Genomic DNA, 17,762 nt, shown 5'->3' with positions numbered 1-17,762 from the left:
TGTTTTGTTTTTGTTTTTGTTTTTGTTTTGTTTTGATCATGACAGGGTCTTGTTTGAAATGCTCTGATTTGGGCACCTGGGTTGCAGAGTGGGTTAAGCCTCTGCCTTTGGCTCAGGTCATGATCTCAAGGTCCTGAGATAGAGGCCCATATCAGGCTCCCTGCTCAGTGGGGAGACTGCTTCCGCCTCTCTGCCTACTTGTGATCTCTCTTTCTCTGTCAAATAAATAAATAAAATCTTAAAAAAATAAAAAGCATAACAAATAGCATGGAGGACATGGGGAGTTAGAGAGGAGAAGGGAGTTGGGGGAAATTGGAAGGGGAGGTGAACCATGAGAGACTATGGACTCTGAAAAACAATCTGAGGGGTTTGAAGTGGTGGGGGGGGGTGGGATGTTGGGGTACCAGGTGGTGGGTATTATAGAGGGCACAGATTGCATGGAGCACTGGGTATGGTGAAAAAATAATGAATACTATTATGCTGAAAATAAATAAATAATTTAAAAAATTAAAAACAAATGTTCCGATTTCACCTATTTGGGTAATTACCTTTATCATCTGTTATCTGGGATGTTTGATTTGGTCATGTCAGTAAACACGTTCATTGGAGGCTGTAATCTCTTGAAGATTTTGGTGGTCATACTAACGTGAGATAAATGGTTATGAGTCATAATGAGGCGGGAAGTAATCAGCATATAAGCAGAGTTGTGAAAGCCTCCATTTGTCAGTGGTCTGTTCTAGACTCTTTGGTTACCTCCAAAAGCATGGACTGAGTTGAAGGCTGGTTTTCTTTGCTTCTGAGACCTTTAGATCAGGGAGCATTCAGGTTTGCCTCAGGGATTGGGCCATCCCTCCCAACTAAGAAGATGGACCTGCTATAGGGATGGGAAAGTGGGTAGGGAATGTCTCTTCCCAACCTGCTGGCAAGAAGGAGAAGGGCTTTGAATGAGGGCACTTGGAGCATAACTAATGTCCTGAGGCTTACGTTCAGTGCTTTTTCTTCTTCAAAATGAAAATATCTTATGACTTCTCCTGTTAATATATGATCACTGTATCACTATATTATATTCTTACAGGCCTCTCATACTTCTTATATATTTTCCTTAGGTATTGTAAAATTTTTCTAACTGTGGTGAATTATATACAACCCCTCTTGTGTGCTGTCTTAATATTACTTGTAGTTTTGGCATTTAGTAAATTTTCTTTAGCTAAACAACATTTGTGGATAGTATCCTTTTTTCCTTCTTTTCAATATTTATGTTCCTTGTTTTCCTCATCTTACCTATTTATCTAGACTGCAAAATGATGTAGACATTGAAAGCTGGTGACCTCATCCATGTCGTAGACATACTGCTTACTGATGTTCTGATACTTCCTTTCATGTTAGGGATAGTTTCTTCTATTGAAGTGTGCTACTTTTAAGAAGTCAGAAATCTATGTTAAGTTTTATCAAGTGACTTCTCAACATCTGTTGATCAGATCACTTTTTCTTCTTGAATCTATTAACAAAATGGTTGCAATAGATCTCCTAATGTATCCTAATGTTAGAAAACTTGAAGCCCCTTAAAAAACTGGGTCCTATGTGTGATGTGTTTAATATGCAATGATTTAAAACTACTGAGGTTCAGTAAGTGACTTTTTTTCATGTGATCAAGTTTCTCTGCTCATTCATCATCATCTTATTCTTTTAAATGTCTTTATGCTAATACTTGTCTACTTTTACTTTCTCTTAAAATTTTCACAAATATATATATATATATATATATATATATATATATATAAAAGTATATATAAAAGATTCCATTTATCAGAGAGAACAAGTCGGGGAGGACAGAAGGAGAGGGAAAAGACTCCACACTGAGTAGCTGAGCAGAGTCTGACATGGCTCCATCCAAGGAACCTGGGGTCATGACCTGAGCTGAAGGCAGCTACTAACTGACTGAGGCACCCAAAAGCCCTAACAAGCATATGAATACTTTTGTTATTTCAGTGTCAATGCAGTGAATTATATTCACACGATTCCCCTTCCTTCCATATCCTTCACAAGATCAGACCTTCAATGTGTTGTAACTATACTTCTTTTTCTAAATTTCTCAGTTTAATTAAGTCATCTAAAATTGTAACTGGAGTTATACCATTGCTTTGTTGTCACTGTTTACCCTGATGCATTTCCTAATAATTCCTTCATATATTTGTCTTTGCACATTTGGCATTAAGCATTTATTAGACTTTATCAGTCTTCAGACATTTGACCATTCCCCACTGTGTCTTATATACCATATCTGTCCCAGTCCTTCCATTATGTATTTTTAGCTGTTTTTTGGGAAAACTTTATAAATAAAATTTCTCTTTTTTTAATTTTTTATTTTTTATAAACATATATTTTTATCCCCAGGGGTACAGGTCTGTGAATCACCAGGTTTACACACTTCACAGCACTCACCAAAGCACATACCCTCCCCAATGTCCATAATCCCACCCCCTTCTCCCAAAACCCCTTTGAGAAAGGAATTATAGGGGTGTGTGCTCTCTGTGTTTGCATGTGCCAACATTTCAACTCTCATATTGGTACAATGGTCAGGGTAGGAGAATTCCGGACTTGCAGCCCGCTATGTACTAGAGCTATTTGAAAGTCAAAAATAAAACTCAAAGTGTTATCTTTCCTGGACATCAAGTAGTTCAGTATGCACCTGAGAGATAGACAACTCCAAGGCTTGGCCAATAGTGTATACTTTTGTCCAAGTGCTTCTAGAATGGGACAGAAATATCCCATTAAATGTTTCCTGTTCACTTAAAGCCTTCTGTGTAATCAGATTTGCCTATGCACCTTTGATGAAAGTGGCCCTTTATCTTATCCTCCTCAGGAGACCCTCCTGAGAGAAGCTAGGCAACAAAGATCTATCAGGAGCCCCCACTATCACTGGATGACATGTTTGCATAGGACCAGGTTCTTCACAGAGGATTTCACATCTTTGTTCCTGAGGCTGTATATGATGGGCTTGAGCATAGGGGTCACCATCCCACAGAAGAGGGAGGTAAGCTTGTCTGAAATTCTTGCTTGTCTGCTCCTAGGGTGTCCTTGGACTCGGGCTTCCCATACATGAAGAGGATGGTCCCATAGAAGATGACCATGACTATGAAGTGAGCAGAACAGGTGAAGAAGACCTTTTTCCTCCCCTCAGTTGATGGGATCCTCAGGATGGTAGCAATGATAAACACATAGGAGACAAAAATAAATAGAACTGGAATGCTCAGAAAGATCACACTGGCCACTGCCATATTGATTGCTTTGATGGAGATGTCAGGCCAACCTCAGAATAGCCAGGATCTCACAGATAAAGTGGTTGATGACATTGTCCCCACAGAAGGGTAGTCGCATCACTAAGGATATTTGCATCATGGCAATCATGCTTCCAGTTGCCCAGGAGCCATGGGCACAAGGCAGCCTTGCTCATGACCACAGGGTATCTAAGGGGGATACAGATGGCCACATAGCGATCAAATGCCATCATGCCCAGAAGCGTATACTCTGCCTCCTATGGCAAAGGAGAGAAGCATCTGCTTATCACAGGCTGAAAAGGAGATGGTTTTCCTGAGTCTTAGGAGGATGTCAAGAATCTGGGGGACTGAGAAGGTTGTGTAGCAGATGTCTAGGATTGAGGGTTTCTCCAGGAAGAAGCACATGAACATGTGCTAGTAGGGGGTAGGCACAGTCACCATGATGATGACCCCATTGCCCAGCAGGATCACTACATACATCGAGAGAATGAGCACAAAGAACATTTGGCATAGGAGGAAATACTGGGTCTGTTGGCCAGAGGGGACTCAGGGACCAGAACTATCTTCATATACCAGAAGGAGGAGATTTGGAGCATCTTCTGGTGAGGCACTAAGCTTTAGGAGTGAAGGTAGACACTATTGGAAGGTAGAGTTAAGCATAATTCGAGGAAGAATTTGCTAGGACTAAGTGAAAAATCTAGAATCTGATGTATTGAATTGTCTGTCACTGGAGATGTCCAAGCAAATGTGCACTGCCTAGGGTCAGGGGCATTGGAGAGGAACAGCATGCTCCTGTGCATAGGGTTGAACAAGAAAACCTCCTGAGTCCTCTTCTAACAATGATGTTGCAAGGCTTCACTAAGTGTCAGAAGTTTGCTTAAATGGCCACTAGATGCCAATTGTGTATTTGCAATAGCAAGATTGTTTCCCTACCGGTAAAAAGTAGAAGTTAGGAATAGGACTAACATAAGGATGTGAAATTTTATTAACCGAATAGGCATCCTTAGGCAATTCATCCTTTCTTGTTTTAAGATTTTATTAATTTATTTGAGAGAGAGAGAGAGAACAGCAAGGGGAGCAGCAGGCAGAGGTACAGGGAGAAGCAGGCTCACCTGAGCAGGGAGCCCAACACATGCTCTATCCCAGGACTCTGAGATCCCAACCTGAGCTGAAGGCAGCTGCTTAACCGATGGAACCACCCAGGCACTCCCTTAGGCAATGCATTCTTAATAAACATATGAAAATGTAAATATCACTTGAAGCAAAACCAACTTCCAAGATCTAGTATCAAAATTGGACTCACTTTCTAAATTCTCTTTAGAAAAAAGTCTGCCATATTCAAAGAACTTCATAGAACTTGCCATAAAAACTTGCTTCTATTCATCTGCAACACTTCTGAATCTCTCATTTACCTTGTGTGTCTATTACTCTATATAGGGACGGTGTCTTACTCTGTTCCACATGGCACACAGCACTGGGCAGCATTCATGATACGACCAATACTGGTATCTACTAGTTCCATTGTGCTTACCATTTACAAAGAACTTGTTTATAGTAAGTAATTCATGTGAAATCAAGTGGTTAGATGTTAAAATATGATGAAATAGACTGAAAATGGTTAGGCAACCAACCGAAGCTCATAGATAAGAAAAAGCTTCCCTGTTTTTATCCTGCTGAGCTATGGAGGCTCAGGAAATGTTACCGAGTTTACATCTCTTGGACGTTCAATGTATACTGTAGCATATTAAAGACTTCGTGAAGTCCTGAAACAAAGAAACATGTCAAATATTAGCCTCCAAAGTCTTCAAATATATTTAGCCTCTGTCTATCTATCAGTCAATATCTCTATCATCTTTCTTTTTTCTAGAATGTGGGTTACCCTCCAACCAAATACTGGCTTTTGTAGTGGGGTATCTCGAAGTGTTGAGCATCAAATTCAAACTCTACACTCTTTCTTGCCATTAACTTCCTAGCAGTGTTTCATAATGTGAAGTGCATTGAGAAAAAATAGCCTCAATTATCCCATAACTAAGAAGAAATGGAGTGTACCAGAATAGCTTGTTCCCACCCAAAAACTCTTATCTGGAGAACTTGCCTTTGTCTCTTGCCGCTTCCAGTCGGACGAGAGAAGAATTAGGCACAAACAAGTCAGCTGCAAAAGACTGGGAGCAGGGGACAACAGTTGAAAAGGACTGCTGGCACGAGCAACTCCACAGTCTCACTTTTATTGGATAGAAAACAATAGCCAACAGAAGGATGGATGAAGGTCACACGTTCGTCACGTCTTGCAGGCCAGCAAGGAGGAGGGTGAGGTTTCTAGTTGACCAAGCACATTCAAAGGACTCATCTAACTAACAACGAGCACTTCTGGGAAGAGAAAGGAGCGATCACGAAAAAGGGAAGCAGGCGGTGTTCGTTCCACCCTGAGCTGACCGGGCGCTCCCAGCGCTCAGCTTCCCTGAAGCAGGCGGCGTTCCGCCTTGAGCGAGCCGGGCATCCCCAGCTGCCCAGCTTCACGGTCGTACATCGTCCTTCTCCCCCAAAGACCTGTTGTCAGGATCAGTGTTTCTTAAGGCCATATCTAAATGTGCTTGGCAACTAGTAAAATCCTCCAGGGGTTACAGTTTAACTAACAAATTGTTCCGAGGGGCAGCAGCAGTCTCTTCTTATACTTCAGCCAAACTGACTCTATTTCAAAAATGGCCCAAAATGAAAATTCCCACTTCCTCCTCATTCCTGTGACTCTGCTGGGGAATCCAAAAGGGATGGCAACAGTGCTGGGAGCACATTCTCTCCTCTGTGCACTGACTGACTGTGTAGCTCAGACATAGTGCAGGCCTTTAACCAAACTCACTCTGATAGTTCCTCTCTCCTTGGTTTTATCATGTGTTCAGAATGTCCTTGTGTATTCAATTAAAGATCCATTGTGTGACATCTGTTAAAACTCTCAGCTCTATGGCTAAAACTCAGAAGATACACTCCAAAAAGTTAAACATTCTTTGAAAATAAACAGAAGGGCAAGAGAGGATTCTGGATTGCATGACTTGTCTTTTTGAAGGCAGCTATAATGATCAGAGGTCCTTTTCTCATAGAGTGGGAACACAGAGGAGCCCTCCATCACTGGGTGAAACATTTCTGAGGCACCAGGTTCCTCACAGCAGCCTTCACGTCCTTGTTCCTGAGGCTGTAGATGATGGGGTTGAGCATGGGGGTCACCACCCCATAGAAAAGGGGGATGAGCTTGTCTGAAAGGTCTTCTTTGTTATTCCCTAGGGTATCCTTAGACTTGGGCTTTGTATACATGAAAAATAAGGTCCCATAGAAGATGACCACCACAGTGAAGTGGGCAGAGCAGGTGGAGAAGGCCTTTCTCCTCCCCTCGGCTGAGGGGATCCTCAGGATGGTAGCAATGATGAACACATAGGAGACAAAAATGAAGAGAACTGGGACCACCAGGAAGATCACATTGGCAACCCCCATGCTGATCACATTGATGGAGATGTCAGTACAGGCCAACTTTAGGACAGCTAGTAGCTCACAGGCAAGGTGGTTGATGACGTTGTTCCCACAGAAAGGCAGTTGAATTGTCAAAGATGTGTGTACCACAGAAGCCGTACAACCAATAGCCCAGGAGCTGACAGCCATGGGGACATAGGCGGCCTTGCTCATGACCACGGGGTACCTGAGGGGGTTACAGATGGCCACATAGCGATCAAATGCCATCATGCCCAGAAGCACACACTCTGTGGCACCCATGGCAAAGGAGAGAAACATCTGCACGGCACAGGCTGAGAAGGAGATGGTTTTCCTGGGAGTCAGGAAGCTGTCGAGAATGAGGGGGACTGAGGAGGTTGTGTAGCAGATGTCCAGGAAGGAGAGGTTCGCCAGGAAGAAGTACATGGGCGTGTGCAGGCGGGAGTCAAGGATGGTTACCAAGATGAGGACCCCGTTTCCCAGCAGGATGACCAGGTACATCAGCAGGATGAGCACAAAGAATATTTTCTCCAGCTTTGGGTAGGCTGAGAGCCCCAGGATTATGAACCCTGCCACAGGGGAGGACCAGTTGGCTTTTTCCATGTGCTATGCCTTCTGTCATCAGCCAAGGACAAATACAGCACAGGAGGCTTTCTTGAGAAAAGTCTCAGGCATCTTGTACACCATCACTCTGTGCTACAGAACAGGACAACATATGTGCATAAGAGATAAATGACTGAAAGAGACAGTAGGTAGGAGTGGGGTTAGATCTTAGATGGGGGACGGTCAGGGCTGAAAGAGGGCTTACAAATACGGCATTGAGGCCCAGAGAGGGGAAGTGACCTGTCCAAGTCTTCTGAGCAAGGTGGTGATAGAGACAGGACCTGAGCCCAGCAGAGCTAATCCCCAGTCAAGGAGGGCTTTTCCTCTTCTTTTGATGAGCAAGGGAAAATGCTGTAAATTCTTTGTATTTGATGTAAATGAATAGAAATTTCATTTAATCTGGGCTTTCCTTGATTCATAGAGAGGAGAATCCCCAAGCTGATCCTATTCTTACAACTCCCAAATTTCAAGCCTTTGTTAAACATTGATTACCTTTGAAAGAACCTTTTTTAAAGTGCTAATCCCCACCAAGGCAGAATAAAGCCTAGGTAAAATTTCAACCGCATGAGGGATCCTTCCTTAGTCTGCCCACCCTCAGCAACAGACTTGCCTATTGTCAGAATTGGGATCTGCCTGTTCTAATACATATTAAAGGCAATATGTGGGGGAGGTTCCCTCACGGGGAAGAATTCATGAAGGCCACCGAAGGAGTAATTGGAGTGAGTGAACCCACACTATGGGATGACAGCCAAGCAGTTTATTGACCAGTTAACTCAGTTCTTGATAAAAAAAAGCTTCGGTTCCTGCCCTGCCACCACCTCTAACTATGGTTTGCAGCAGAAGATAATATTTCTGACCTGTGGTCAAAAGGTCAAGAGTAGCCCTATATTGCATCTCACTGTCTAGGTCACTTACCTTACTGTGGCTCATCATGTGGCCATTTTATCATCTTGCATTGTCACAGGATGAAAGGGAGTCCAGTATAATAAGATACTATGAGGGAGAGACCACATTCACATAACTTTATTATGAGATGTTGTTATAATTATTGTATGTTATTACCGGTTATTGTTAACCTCTCACTGTGTCAGATTTGTAAATTAAACTGTATCATAGGTATATGTATGTAGGAAGAGAAGGGATACATAGAGTTCAGTACTATCTGTGGTTTGAGGCATCCGCTGGGGGTCCTGGGAGGTATCCCCATGAATAGGAGGTAGAAAGAAAGTGAGGAGAATAGAACTAGCCACAGACTGGGCATCACAGACAGGATGGGTCCCAGCTTGCCTGTCTGCACTCCCTGTGACCCCGTGAAAGGCTCAGTCTTCTGGGAAATCTCAGCAGGATGGGGTAGAAATCTGCCTGCCTTCTTGCCAGGACTCTGGGCTCCTCTCAGGGAGGATGCAATAGCAGTGTCAGGGCAGGGCTGGGTCAGTGGTGAGCGTAGAGCAGGAGGGACTGCCTGGGCTTAGCCTCAGCTGCTCCTCCCTGCTCCAGCATCAGCTGCTCACAGCTGGCTGCAGCTGGAAGGTGTTTGGAGCAGAGGCAGGGGGAGGAGGAAAGTCCATCTTTGGAAAATGCTCTGCAAAAGTCATGGCCACCAAGCTTGTCCCAACCACAGCCCAGCGCTCCCCACCTGCATCCTGCTTGTAGCCATTTCTCAGTCTCCTGATCCCAGAGCCAATTCTCAGTTTCTCACTGTGCCCTGGCCCAGACCCTGGATCCCAGAGAAGGACCACAGACACTCCCCTGCTGGGCTTCTTTCACCTCTGAGATCCTGTGTCTTCTTTTTCCCCATACAGCCTTTTGGAAACTCTAGCCTCTGGTGGGGTTTCTCTCACATCCTTCCTCCTAGATGTGCAGGCTAACTGGGTGTCTCAGCTACAGATTCTTCATGGGGAGGACCTGTCATCCTGGTCTGAAGCCCAGAAATCCCATGGGTACATCTTCCCCAGCAGTGAAAGGAGTCCTCAAGAAGCAACTGTGAACTCCTACAGGGACCTTGTTGGTCTCAAAAGCAATTTAAAGTTTGGAATGTCAAATGTGCACAGGTTACAGGCCCTATACATACATACCTGGGGCCTCCAGGGACCTTCTCCCTGTCCCAATTAGAGATAATGACTGGGACATGGTCACCTGGAGATGGAGAAGGCTGTATAGCAGATGCTGGTTTCCTCCTGAGCTTTCCCTGGGCTCCCAGAGAAGCCAGTGCTCCATTCAGGGCCAGAGTATGTTGTTCCCCTGCTGAGTCCTTGACATCCAGAATGGGGAGGCAGGACACATGTCTCACAACAGCAGCAGCAGAACTGGCTACACTGAGTGAGGTGCTCCCATGTGCCAGGCACTGTGACAGACACTTCACAAACCTTCATTTCAACATTTCCTCCACTTCCTCACCAGCACACTTTATTTCTTGCCATATTGATTCTCAGCATTCTGAGTTGTGTGAGGTGGTATCTCACTGTCGGTTTAATTTAATTTGAGCATTGTTTCATGTTTTCTTTAGCCCTCTGTAGGTCATCTTTGGAGACATATCTATTCAGATCCTCTGCCCATTTTTTATCAGATTATTTTCTTGGTGTTGAGTTGTATTTTTTATGTATATATTTAGTATCTAAATATATTGTTTGCAAGTATCTTCTCCCATTGAGCAGATTGCCTTTTTGCTTAGCTGATGATTTCCTTAACTGTGCAAAAGCTTTTTAGTTCGATGAAGTCCAAGAGGACTTTTCTGAGGAAGATTATCCTGAAAAATATTGTTGCAAGAGATTGTTGTGCAAGAATGTGTGCAAGAGATTGTTGTTGCCTAGGTTTTCTTTTAGGAGTTTTATGGTCAGGTCTTGTCATTAATCAATTTTTATTTCACATTTGTATGATATAATAAAATAGTACTGTTTCATTCTTTTGCATGTAGTTCTCCAGTTTTCTCAACAGCATTTATTGAAAAGACTGTCTTTTCCGTATTTTGTGTTCTTGTGTCCTTTGTTGTAGATTAATTGATGAGATCAGCACCAGTTCACTTCTGGGTGTGTTATGCTATTCCTCCAATCAATGTGTCTATTTTTGTATCAGCATCAAACTCTTTTGATGACTCTAGCTTTGTATTGATTTTGTCCTCCTTCTTGATCTCATCATCATGATTGTCACCCCATTAGTAGGTTTTACTTGTACCTGAAAGAAAATGTAAAAGGTATAGAAGGATATAGAATCAGAATTACTCCTTTATCTTGTCACCTGGTTAAGTACCCTTGAGGCAACCAATGCTAGCAATGTCCTAATGGTTTTTTCTCCCAGAGATTTTCAGTTAGAAAAGCAAGATAAGGGGCGCCTGGGTGGCTCAGTGGATTAAGCCGCTGCCTTCGGCTCAGGCCATGATCTCAGGGTCCTGGGATCGAGCCCCGCATCGGGCTCTCTGCTCAGCCCCGCATCGGGCTCTCTGCTCAGCCCCGCATCGGGCTCTCTGCTCAGCAGGGAGCCTGCTTCCCCCTCTGTCTCTGCCTGCCTCTCTACCTACTTGTGATCTCTCTCTCTGTCAAGTAAAATAAATAAAATCTTTAAAAAAAAAAAAAAGAAAAGCAAGATAATAAGACAAATTTTGCACAACAATGCACCACTTTAATACCTTGATTTTTTTTTAAATAAATTTTAGCATTAGTTTGTCTGTATTTCTTTTAATTTTTATTTAAGATTTTATTTATTTATTTGATATAGAGAGAGAGAGAATAAGAGAGAGAGAGAGCATGAGAAGGAGGAGGGTCAGAGGGAGAAGCACATTCCCTGTCGAGCAGGGAGCCCAATGCAGGACTCGATCCTGGTACTCCGGGATCATGACCTGAACCAAAGGCAGTCGCCCAACCAAATGAGCCACCCAGGTGCCCAATACCTTGATTTTCTCACAGAACAATATACCCGGTGTATCTGAAAAAAATGTGTAATACTGCCTCATTCTTTGAAATCACGGAATTTATTCCATTGTAAGAATGTGCCATCATTTAATTAACCAGTCAAATATTAATGGACATTTAGATCTTCTAGTCTTTTCCAACCTTATTCTGCTATAATCAATGGCACAACATATTCATAATTTTGCATGTGGTAAAAATATACCTGTTTACACACATTTGTAATTTTGAGAAGTATTGCCAAATTTACACATTGCTATCATCAGCGTATAAGCATAGGTGTTTTCCACACTCTGATAACATACTATTTTAGTCTCTCAGGAACTCTTTTTGCTATTTTTCAGTCTGAAAGATGAGAGATGACATCACATTGTAGTGTTTAATGCTTTAGGAATTTAAAATAATTTAAAATGTGAAAATAGCACACATATGTAAATGCATATGAAAGCTCATTAAACACATATTGTTAATTTAAAGATTAATAAAGTAATAATCTTCTAATTTAAAAGCTAAAACACTGCTAATACCTTGAAAGCTCCCTGGCTACTTCCTCAACCATCCTTTCCTTCTCTTTCCAGAGATAACCACATTCCTGATTTAATTTGTTTTCCTGAATTTTATTAATTTGTACACATTCTTAAATGCTAAAGTTTAGGCTTTCATTTTTCTAAACTCAATATACATGGTGCCTGGGGAGCTCACTCGGTTGTCTCTATGTCTTAGGGCTCCTTGGGTGATCCCGGGGTCCTGGGATCCAGAGACTTGTCAGGCTCCTTGCTTGATGGGAGTCTGCTTCTCCCTTTCTGTCTCCCCTCCCTTCTCCCTCTCTCTCTCTCTCTCAGATAAAAAAATTTAAACTCAATATAAATTGAACCCTTATAGGTATTCTTTTTAATTTGTTTCTTCAGACAATATTATGTTTGTGAGGTTTACTCATGTTTATGAGTATAGCTAAATTCATTAATTTGTATTGCTAAATTCCATTTTATGAATATAACACAGCTTATTTATACATTCTATTTTGATGGATCATTGGGCTGTCTCCTAGTTGAATGCTGCTATAAATATCTTACACATTTCTCCTTGGTACACGTATTTCCAATTGTCCTGTTTGCGTTTATGACCCATCCTCTCTCCAGTGACGTGTAATACATCACATGTGTTATATATCAAATCTCCAAACATGCCTGTGTCCATTTCTGGGATCTCTATTCTTTTCCATTCATTTATTTGTCTGTTCATGTATCAATGCTAAGTTGCTCCAATCACTATAGCTTTATAGTATACTTTGATATCTTGTAGGGTAAATCCTTTTATCCTAATCCAGTACATCTTCAAATATGTCATGGCAGTTTTTAGTCCTTTGTTCTCTAAAATTATTAAGTTGGTTCAACTTCTTAAATTGTATAATTATTATTTTGGAGATTTAAAAATTGATATTACATTGAAGCTATAGGTCAGTTAGTAGAGAACTAATATCTCCATAACAAATTTTCTGACCCATGAATGGGAATTTTTCTCTATTTTACTATTATTCAAAACATGTTATAATTAAAAATTTTACACATGAAGGTCATGGAGATCTTTTGCCAGATTTACCGCTGTATGATGATATTTATATTTTAATACAGATGTATTAAAATTTTATATTTAAATATATGAATATGTATGATTATATTTAAATATATAATATGTATGCTTATGTTTCTTGGATTTTAAAAATATTTCATAACCTGTTGCTGGAATATGAAAATACAATAGATTTTTTGTACATTGATTTAGTGTTGAGGAACGCTTTTAAATATTTATGCCTCTAAGTTATTTTAGATTTTGCTTATAGGCAATAATAACACCAGTAAACAATGACAGCTTTCATCTTCCTTCAAAATTGATAGACTTTTCTCTCTTCTTGCCCTACTGCACTGGCTGGGACCTCCAGTTTAACACTGAAAGGTTTTTGTTTTGTTTTGTTCTCTTATTTGTGGAGCATAACAAATAGCATGGAGGACATGTTTTGTTTTGTTTTAATCATGAATGGGTGTTGTTTTTTTCAAATGCTTTTCCTGCTTCACTTGATATACTCACGTAGTTTTCCTTACTTAGCCTCTTAATATGATAGATTACATTGACTGATCTTCGACTATTGAAACAGCCTGTCATTCTTGGGCGACGAGACTCTCCTTGCTGCTAGAGAGCAGAAGATTCAGCTTGCCACTAGGGCTCTGCTGATTCCATCCTGGCTGGCAAGGGCAGGGGTACATTTTTACTATTGCCAGGTCCTCTGCTGACATCATGGGAAGAGTGACCTCACTGCCATAGGCATAAGTCCAGACTCTTCTCTAGACCCTCTCTGATACCACCCGGGTTGGGGGGGACCAAGAAGGGGCACCTCATTACACAAGGTAGAGGATGAAAAGTCCAGACTTCCAACATGGTCTCCACCGACACCTGGAGTGGGGATTTGTTACTGTCCAGTGGAGACAAAAGTCCCACCTCTCTGCTCAGTCTCTTCTGATGCCACATTAGATTTAGGATATTTGCATCAGTGTTCCTAGACAGTACATGCCTGAAAAGAGTTTACTGCTTTTTTTGTTTGTTTCAAAAAGAGCCTGGGATTTGACCAAGACTGGTTTGCACTTTCTTGTATGTCAACTGAGAATGATCTACTATGTAGGATTGGAGATGGAATATGCAGTGGTCAGCAGGAGAGGGAGACCAGACAAAGATGATTTTACTTTGGGCTTTGTTATTGTCAGGATTCCCTAGGCTTCTAGCTAGAGAACTTACTCCAACCAGCTTATTCTCACAATGAGCTAAATGTTCATGCAACTGAGAAGTTCAAAGGTGGATTCAGTCCCAGGCCCAGTCAGATTTAGGGACTCAACATGTCATTAGGACCTTGAGTTTCTTCATCTGTTTGTTTTCTCTATTTGTCTTTTCCTGGCTATATTTTACACTCTACTGGACAGACTTCCTCACATGGGAGGGAAGAGAGTTGTCAGCAGCCTGATTCAGTTCTTCTATTGGAGTCTCCAAATGCGAACCGAGCCCTGGCCAACACCTTGACTGCAGCGTTGTGCGGGACTTGGTTGAACTCTTGACTTACAGAAACTGCAAGATTATAAGTGTGTGCTGTTTGAAGCTCCTAATTTGGTGGTGATCTGCTATGCAGCATAGAAAGCTAATATGGGACCTTTTTCTGCTTGCTCCAATTACAAATGTCCTAGGGAATGGCTCTGCTTAGTTTGCCTTAGGTTACGTGCCTTCCATTAGACTGACTGCTGTGCCAAGAGTTGGTGTACTATGATTGGTAGCTGCATTAAGTGACATAAGAGTGAGAGGGAGCAGTTGGGGGGCAAAAGTTTGCATAAGAGTGAGAGGGAGCAGTTGGGGGCAAAACTTTGCCCCCCAAACAATAGGTGTACTGTGCAGGATACAGCTGACTTCTGTGATGGCATTCTTAGGGAGTCCAGCTGTGACTTTTGACTACTTATCGCAGACGTTGCAAATTGGCAACCTCTACCCAAATCTGACTATGGAACACATTTTTGTTTGGCCCTTATAATACTTATCTTGATACTAGAGGTAAACAAGGAACCTGCAGCTGGGGTAGATGCTCTACATCCCTTCCCCTACTCCTGCATCCCTTCCTGGCAGCAACTGACTGGAATCCAGGAAGGTTATCTGCTGGAAGAGACAGTCAGCTCCTGCTTCACACCTGGTCCTCTCCTATAGTCCAGCATCTGAAATGCTCCCATTTCACCTGTTGAGGTGGTTACATTCTTGACTTATTTTCTGAGACCATCTGGGATGTTTGATTTGGTCATGTCAGTAAACACGTTGCACTTGAAGGTTTTAGGGATGATCCTAACCTGAGATAAATGGTTATGAGTTGTAGTGAGGCGGGAAGTAATCAGCACATAAGCAGAGCTGTGAAAGCCTCCATTTGTCAGTGGTCTGTTCTAGACTCTTTGGTTACCTCCAAAAGCATGGACTGAGTTGAAGGCTGGTTTTCTTTGCTTCTGAGACCTTTAGATCAGGGAGCGTTCATGTTTGCCTCAGGGCTTGGACCTTCCCTCCCAACTAAGAGTTGGGGCTGCTCTAAGAATGGGAAAGTGGGTGGAGAATGGCTCTTCCCACGTGCTGGCAAGAGGGAGAAGGGCTTTGAATGAGGCACTTGGAGGATAGTTAAGTGTCCTGAGGTTTGCATTCTGGACTTTTGATTCTTCAAAATGAAAATGTCTCATGACTTCTCCTGTTAATATATAGTCATTGTAAATATATGATTTTCACATAGGCCTCTCATACTTCTTATATATTTTCCATAGGTATTGTAAAACTTTTCTAACTGCAGTGAATTATATACAGCCCCTCTTGTGCCCTGTTTTATTATTTCCTGTAGTTTTAGTATTTGAGTAAAATTTTCTTCAGTAAAACAACATTTGTTGTTTTTCCTTCTTTCCAATATTTATGTTCCTTGTTTTCCTCATCTCATCTAATTATCTAGACTGCAAAGTGATGTAGACATTGCGTGCTGATGTTCTGATACTTCCTTTCATGTTAGGGGTAGTGTCCTCTAATGAAGTGTGCTACTTTTAAAAAGTCAGAAATCACTGTTAACTTATGTCAAGTGACTTGTCAACATCTATTGATGAGATCACTTTTTCCTCTTGAATCTATTAATAAAATTGTTGCAATAGATCTAATTTATCCTAATGTTAGAAACCTTGAAGCCCCCTTACAAAACTGGATACTATGTACCATGTATTATTTTAAAAGATTTTATTTATTTATTTGACACAGAGAGAGAGAGAGAGATCACAAGTAGGCAGAGAAGAAGGCAGAGGGGGAGGGGGAGGCAGGCTCCCCACTGAGCAGAAAGCCCTATGCAGGGCTTGATCCCAGGACCCTGAGATCATGACCTGAGCTGAAGGCAGAGGCTTCACCCACTGAGCCACCCAGGTACCCTATGTACCATGTACTTAATATGCAATGACTTAAATCTATTCAGGTTCAGTATATGACTTTTTCATTTGATCAAGTTTCTTTGCTCATTCATTGTCCTCTTATTCTTTCAAACGTCTTCATGTTAATACTTGTCTACTGGTATTTCTCTTAAGATTTCCACAAGCATGTATATTTTTCAAGATTTCATTTATCTGAGAGAGAGAGGACAAGCAGAATTGGGGCAGAGGGAGAGGGAGAAGCAAACTCTGTGTTGTGCTATTGAGCGGGGAGCCAAAAACTTGGCTCCATCTCAGGACCATGGGATCATGACCTGAGCCAAAGGCATCTGCTAACTGACTGAGCCACCCAGGCACCTTTTTAAACAAGCATAGTAATACTTTTGTTATTTCAGTATCAACACATTATACTCATATATTATACTTGTAAGATTCCCTTTCCTGCCACATCCTTCATAAGATGAGATCTTCAATGGGCTATAAGTATACATCTTTTTCTAAATTTCTGAGCTTAATAGTCATCTAGAATTGTAACTAGAGTTACACCATTGCTTTGTTGTCACTGTTTACCTCAATGCACTTCCTAATAATTTCTTCATATATTTGTCTTTGCACATTTGGTATGAAGTGTTCATTAGACTTTATCAATCTTCAGACATTCGACCATTCTCCACTGTGTCTTACATACCATATCTGTCCCAGTCCTTCCATTATTTATTTTTAACTATTTGTTGGGAGAACATTATAAACAAAATTTCTTTTTGAGAAGGGGATTATAGGGGTGTGTGCTGTCTGTATTTGCACGTGCCAACAATGTCTTTTCAAGTGTCATATTGGTGCAATGGTCAGGGTATATAGAATTCTGATTCTCAGCCCCTTTCCCTCAGTACTCTGTCAGTCTTGTTCCAATGGCATCTACATTTAGGGCAGCAGTGAAGCAGGCCAGCGGCAGCCAGATTCTTGATCCTTGTTGGGAAGTATGGCTTTAAGCTGTGGAAAACTCTATAGAATTCTTTTGGAATATGTGAGAATCACAACTTACCCTAGGATTGACTGTACATAAGTTGGTCTTTTGCTACAATTCTTACCTGATGATTGATTAACGTTTTATGAATAATTATACAGAATTTCTGTTGAGTGAAATGTTTTTCTCCTCCTTTATTATTTGTCTGTCATCTGTTCTGTTTTCTCCTCCTGAATTACATAATGGATACCTATGGTCTACCTTTTATGTCTCTCACCTGTTCTTGAATAACCAACTCCTCTCTCTTGCTCTCTCTCTCTCTCTTCTTGTTTCCCTCTCAGCCTTGGAGAGAAACTTAAGTATTTTTTTTAATTTAATTAATTAATTAATTAATTTTTAATTTATTTTCAGCATAACAGTATTCATTATTTTTTCACCACACCCAGTGCTCCATGCCATCCGTGCCCTCTATAATACCCACCACCTGGTACCCCAACCTCCCACCACCACCCCCCGCCACTTCAAACCCCTCAGATTGTTTTTCAGAGTCCATAGTCTCTCATGGTTCACCTCCCCT

General features: G+C 41.6%; 1 protein-coding gene and 1 pseudogene across 1 annotated transcript; both read right to left on the bottom strand.

Annotated features, from left to right (window-relative positions):
* Nucleotides 1-874: 874 nt before the first annotated feature.
* LOC132024116 (olfactory receptor 13C7-like) lies at nucleotides 875-3,782 on the bottom strand (annotated as a pseudogene).
* A 2,613-nt stretch (nucleotides 3,783-6,395) lies between these two features.
* Nucleotides 6,396-7,355, bottom strand: LOC132025090 (olfactory receptor 2S2-like). Its single transcript, XM_059412260.1, has one exon. The coding sequence runs from the start codon at nucleotides 7,353-7,355 to the stop codon at nucleotides 6,396-6,398; it is 960 nt and encodes a 319-aa protein (XP_059268243.1).
* Nucleotides 7,356-17,762: the final 10,407 nt, after the last annotated feature.

The sequence above is a fragment of the Mustela nigripes genome, chromosome 9 (genome assembly GCF_022355385.1).
Source record: "Mustela nigripes isolate SB6536 chromosome 9, MUSNIG.SB6536, whole genome shotgun sequence".
NCBI lineage: Eukaryota > Metazoa > Chordata > Mammalia > Carnivora > Mustelidae > Mustela > Mustela nigripes.
Note: the sequence above shows the minus strand (reverse complement) of the source record. Positions and strands in the feature narration are given on the sequence as shown.

Coding starts and splice junctions, on each gene's coding strand:
- LOC132025090 (XM_059412260.1), bottom strand. CDS start 7,355: ATGGAAAAAGCCAACTGGTCCTCCCCTGTGGCAGGGTTCATAATCCTG.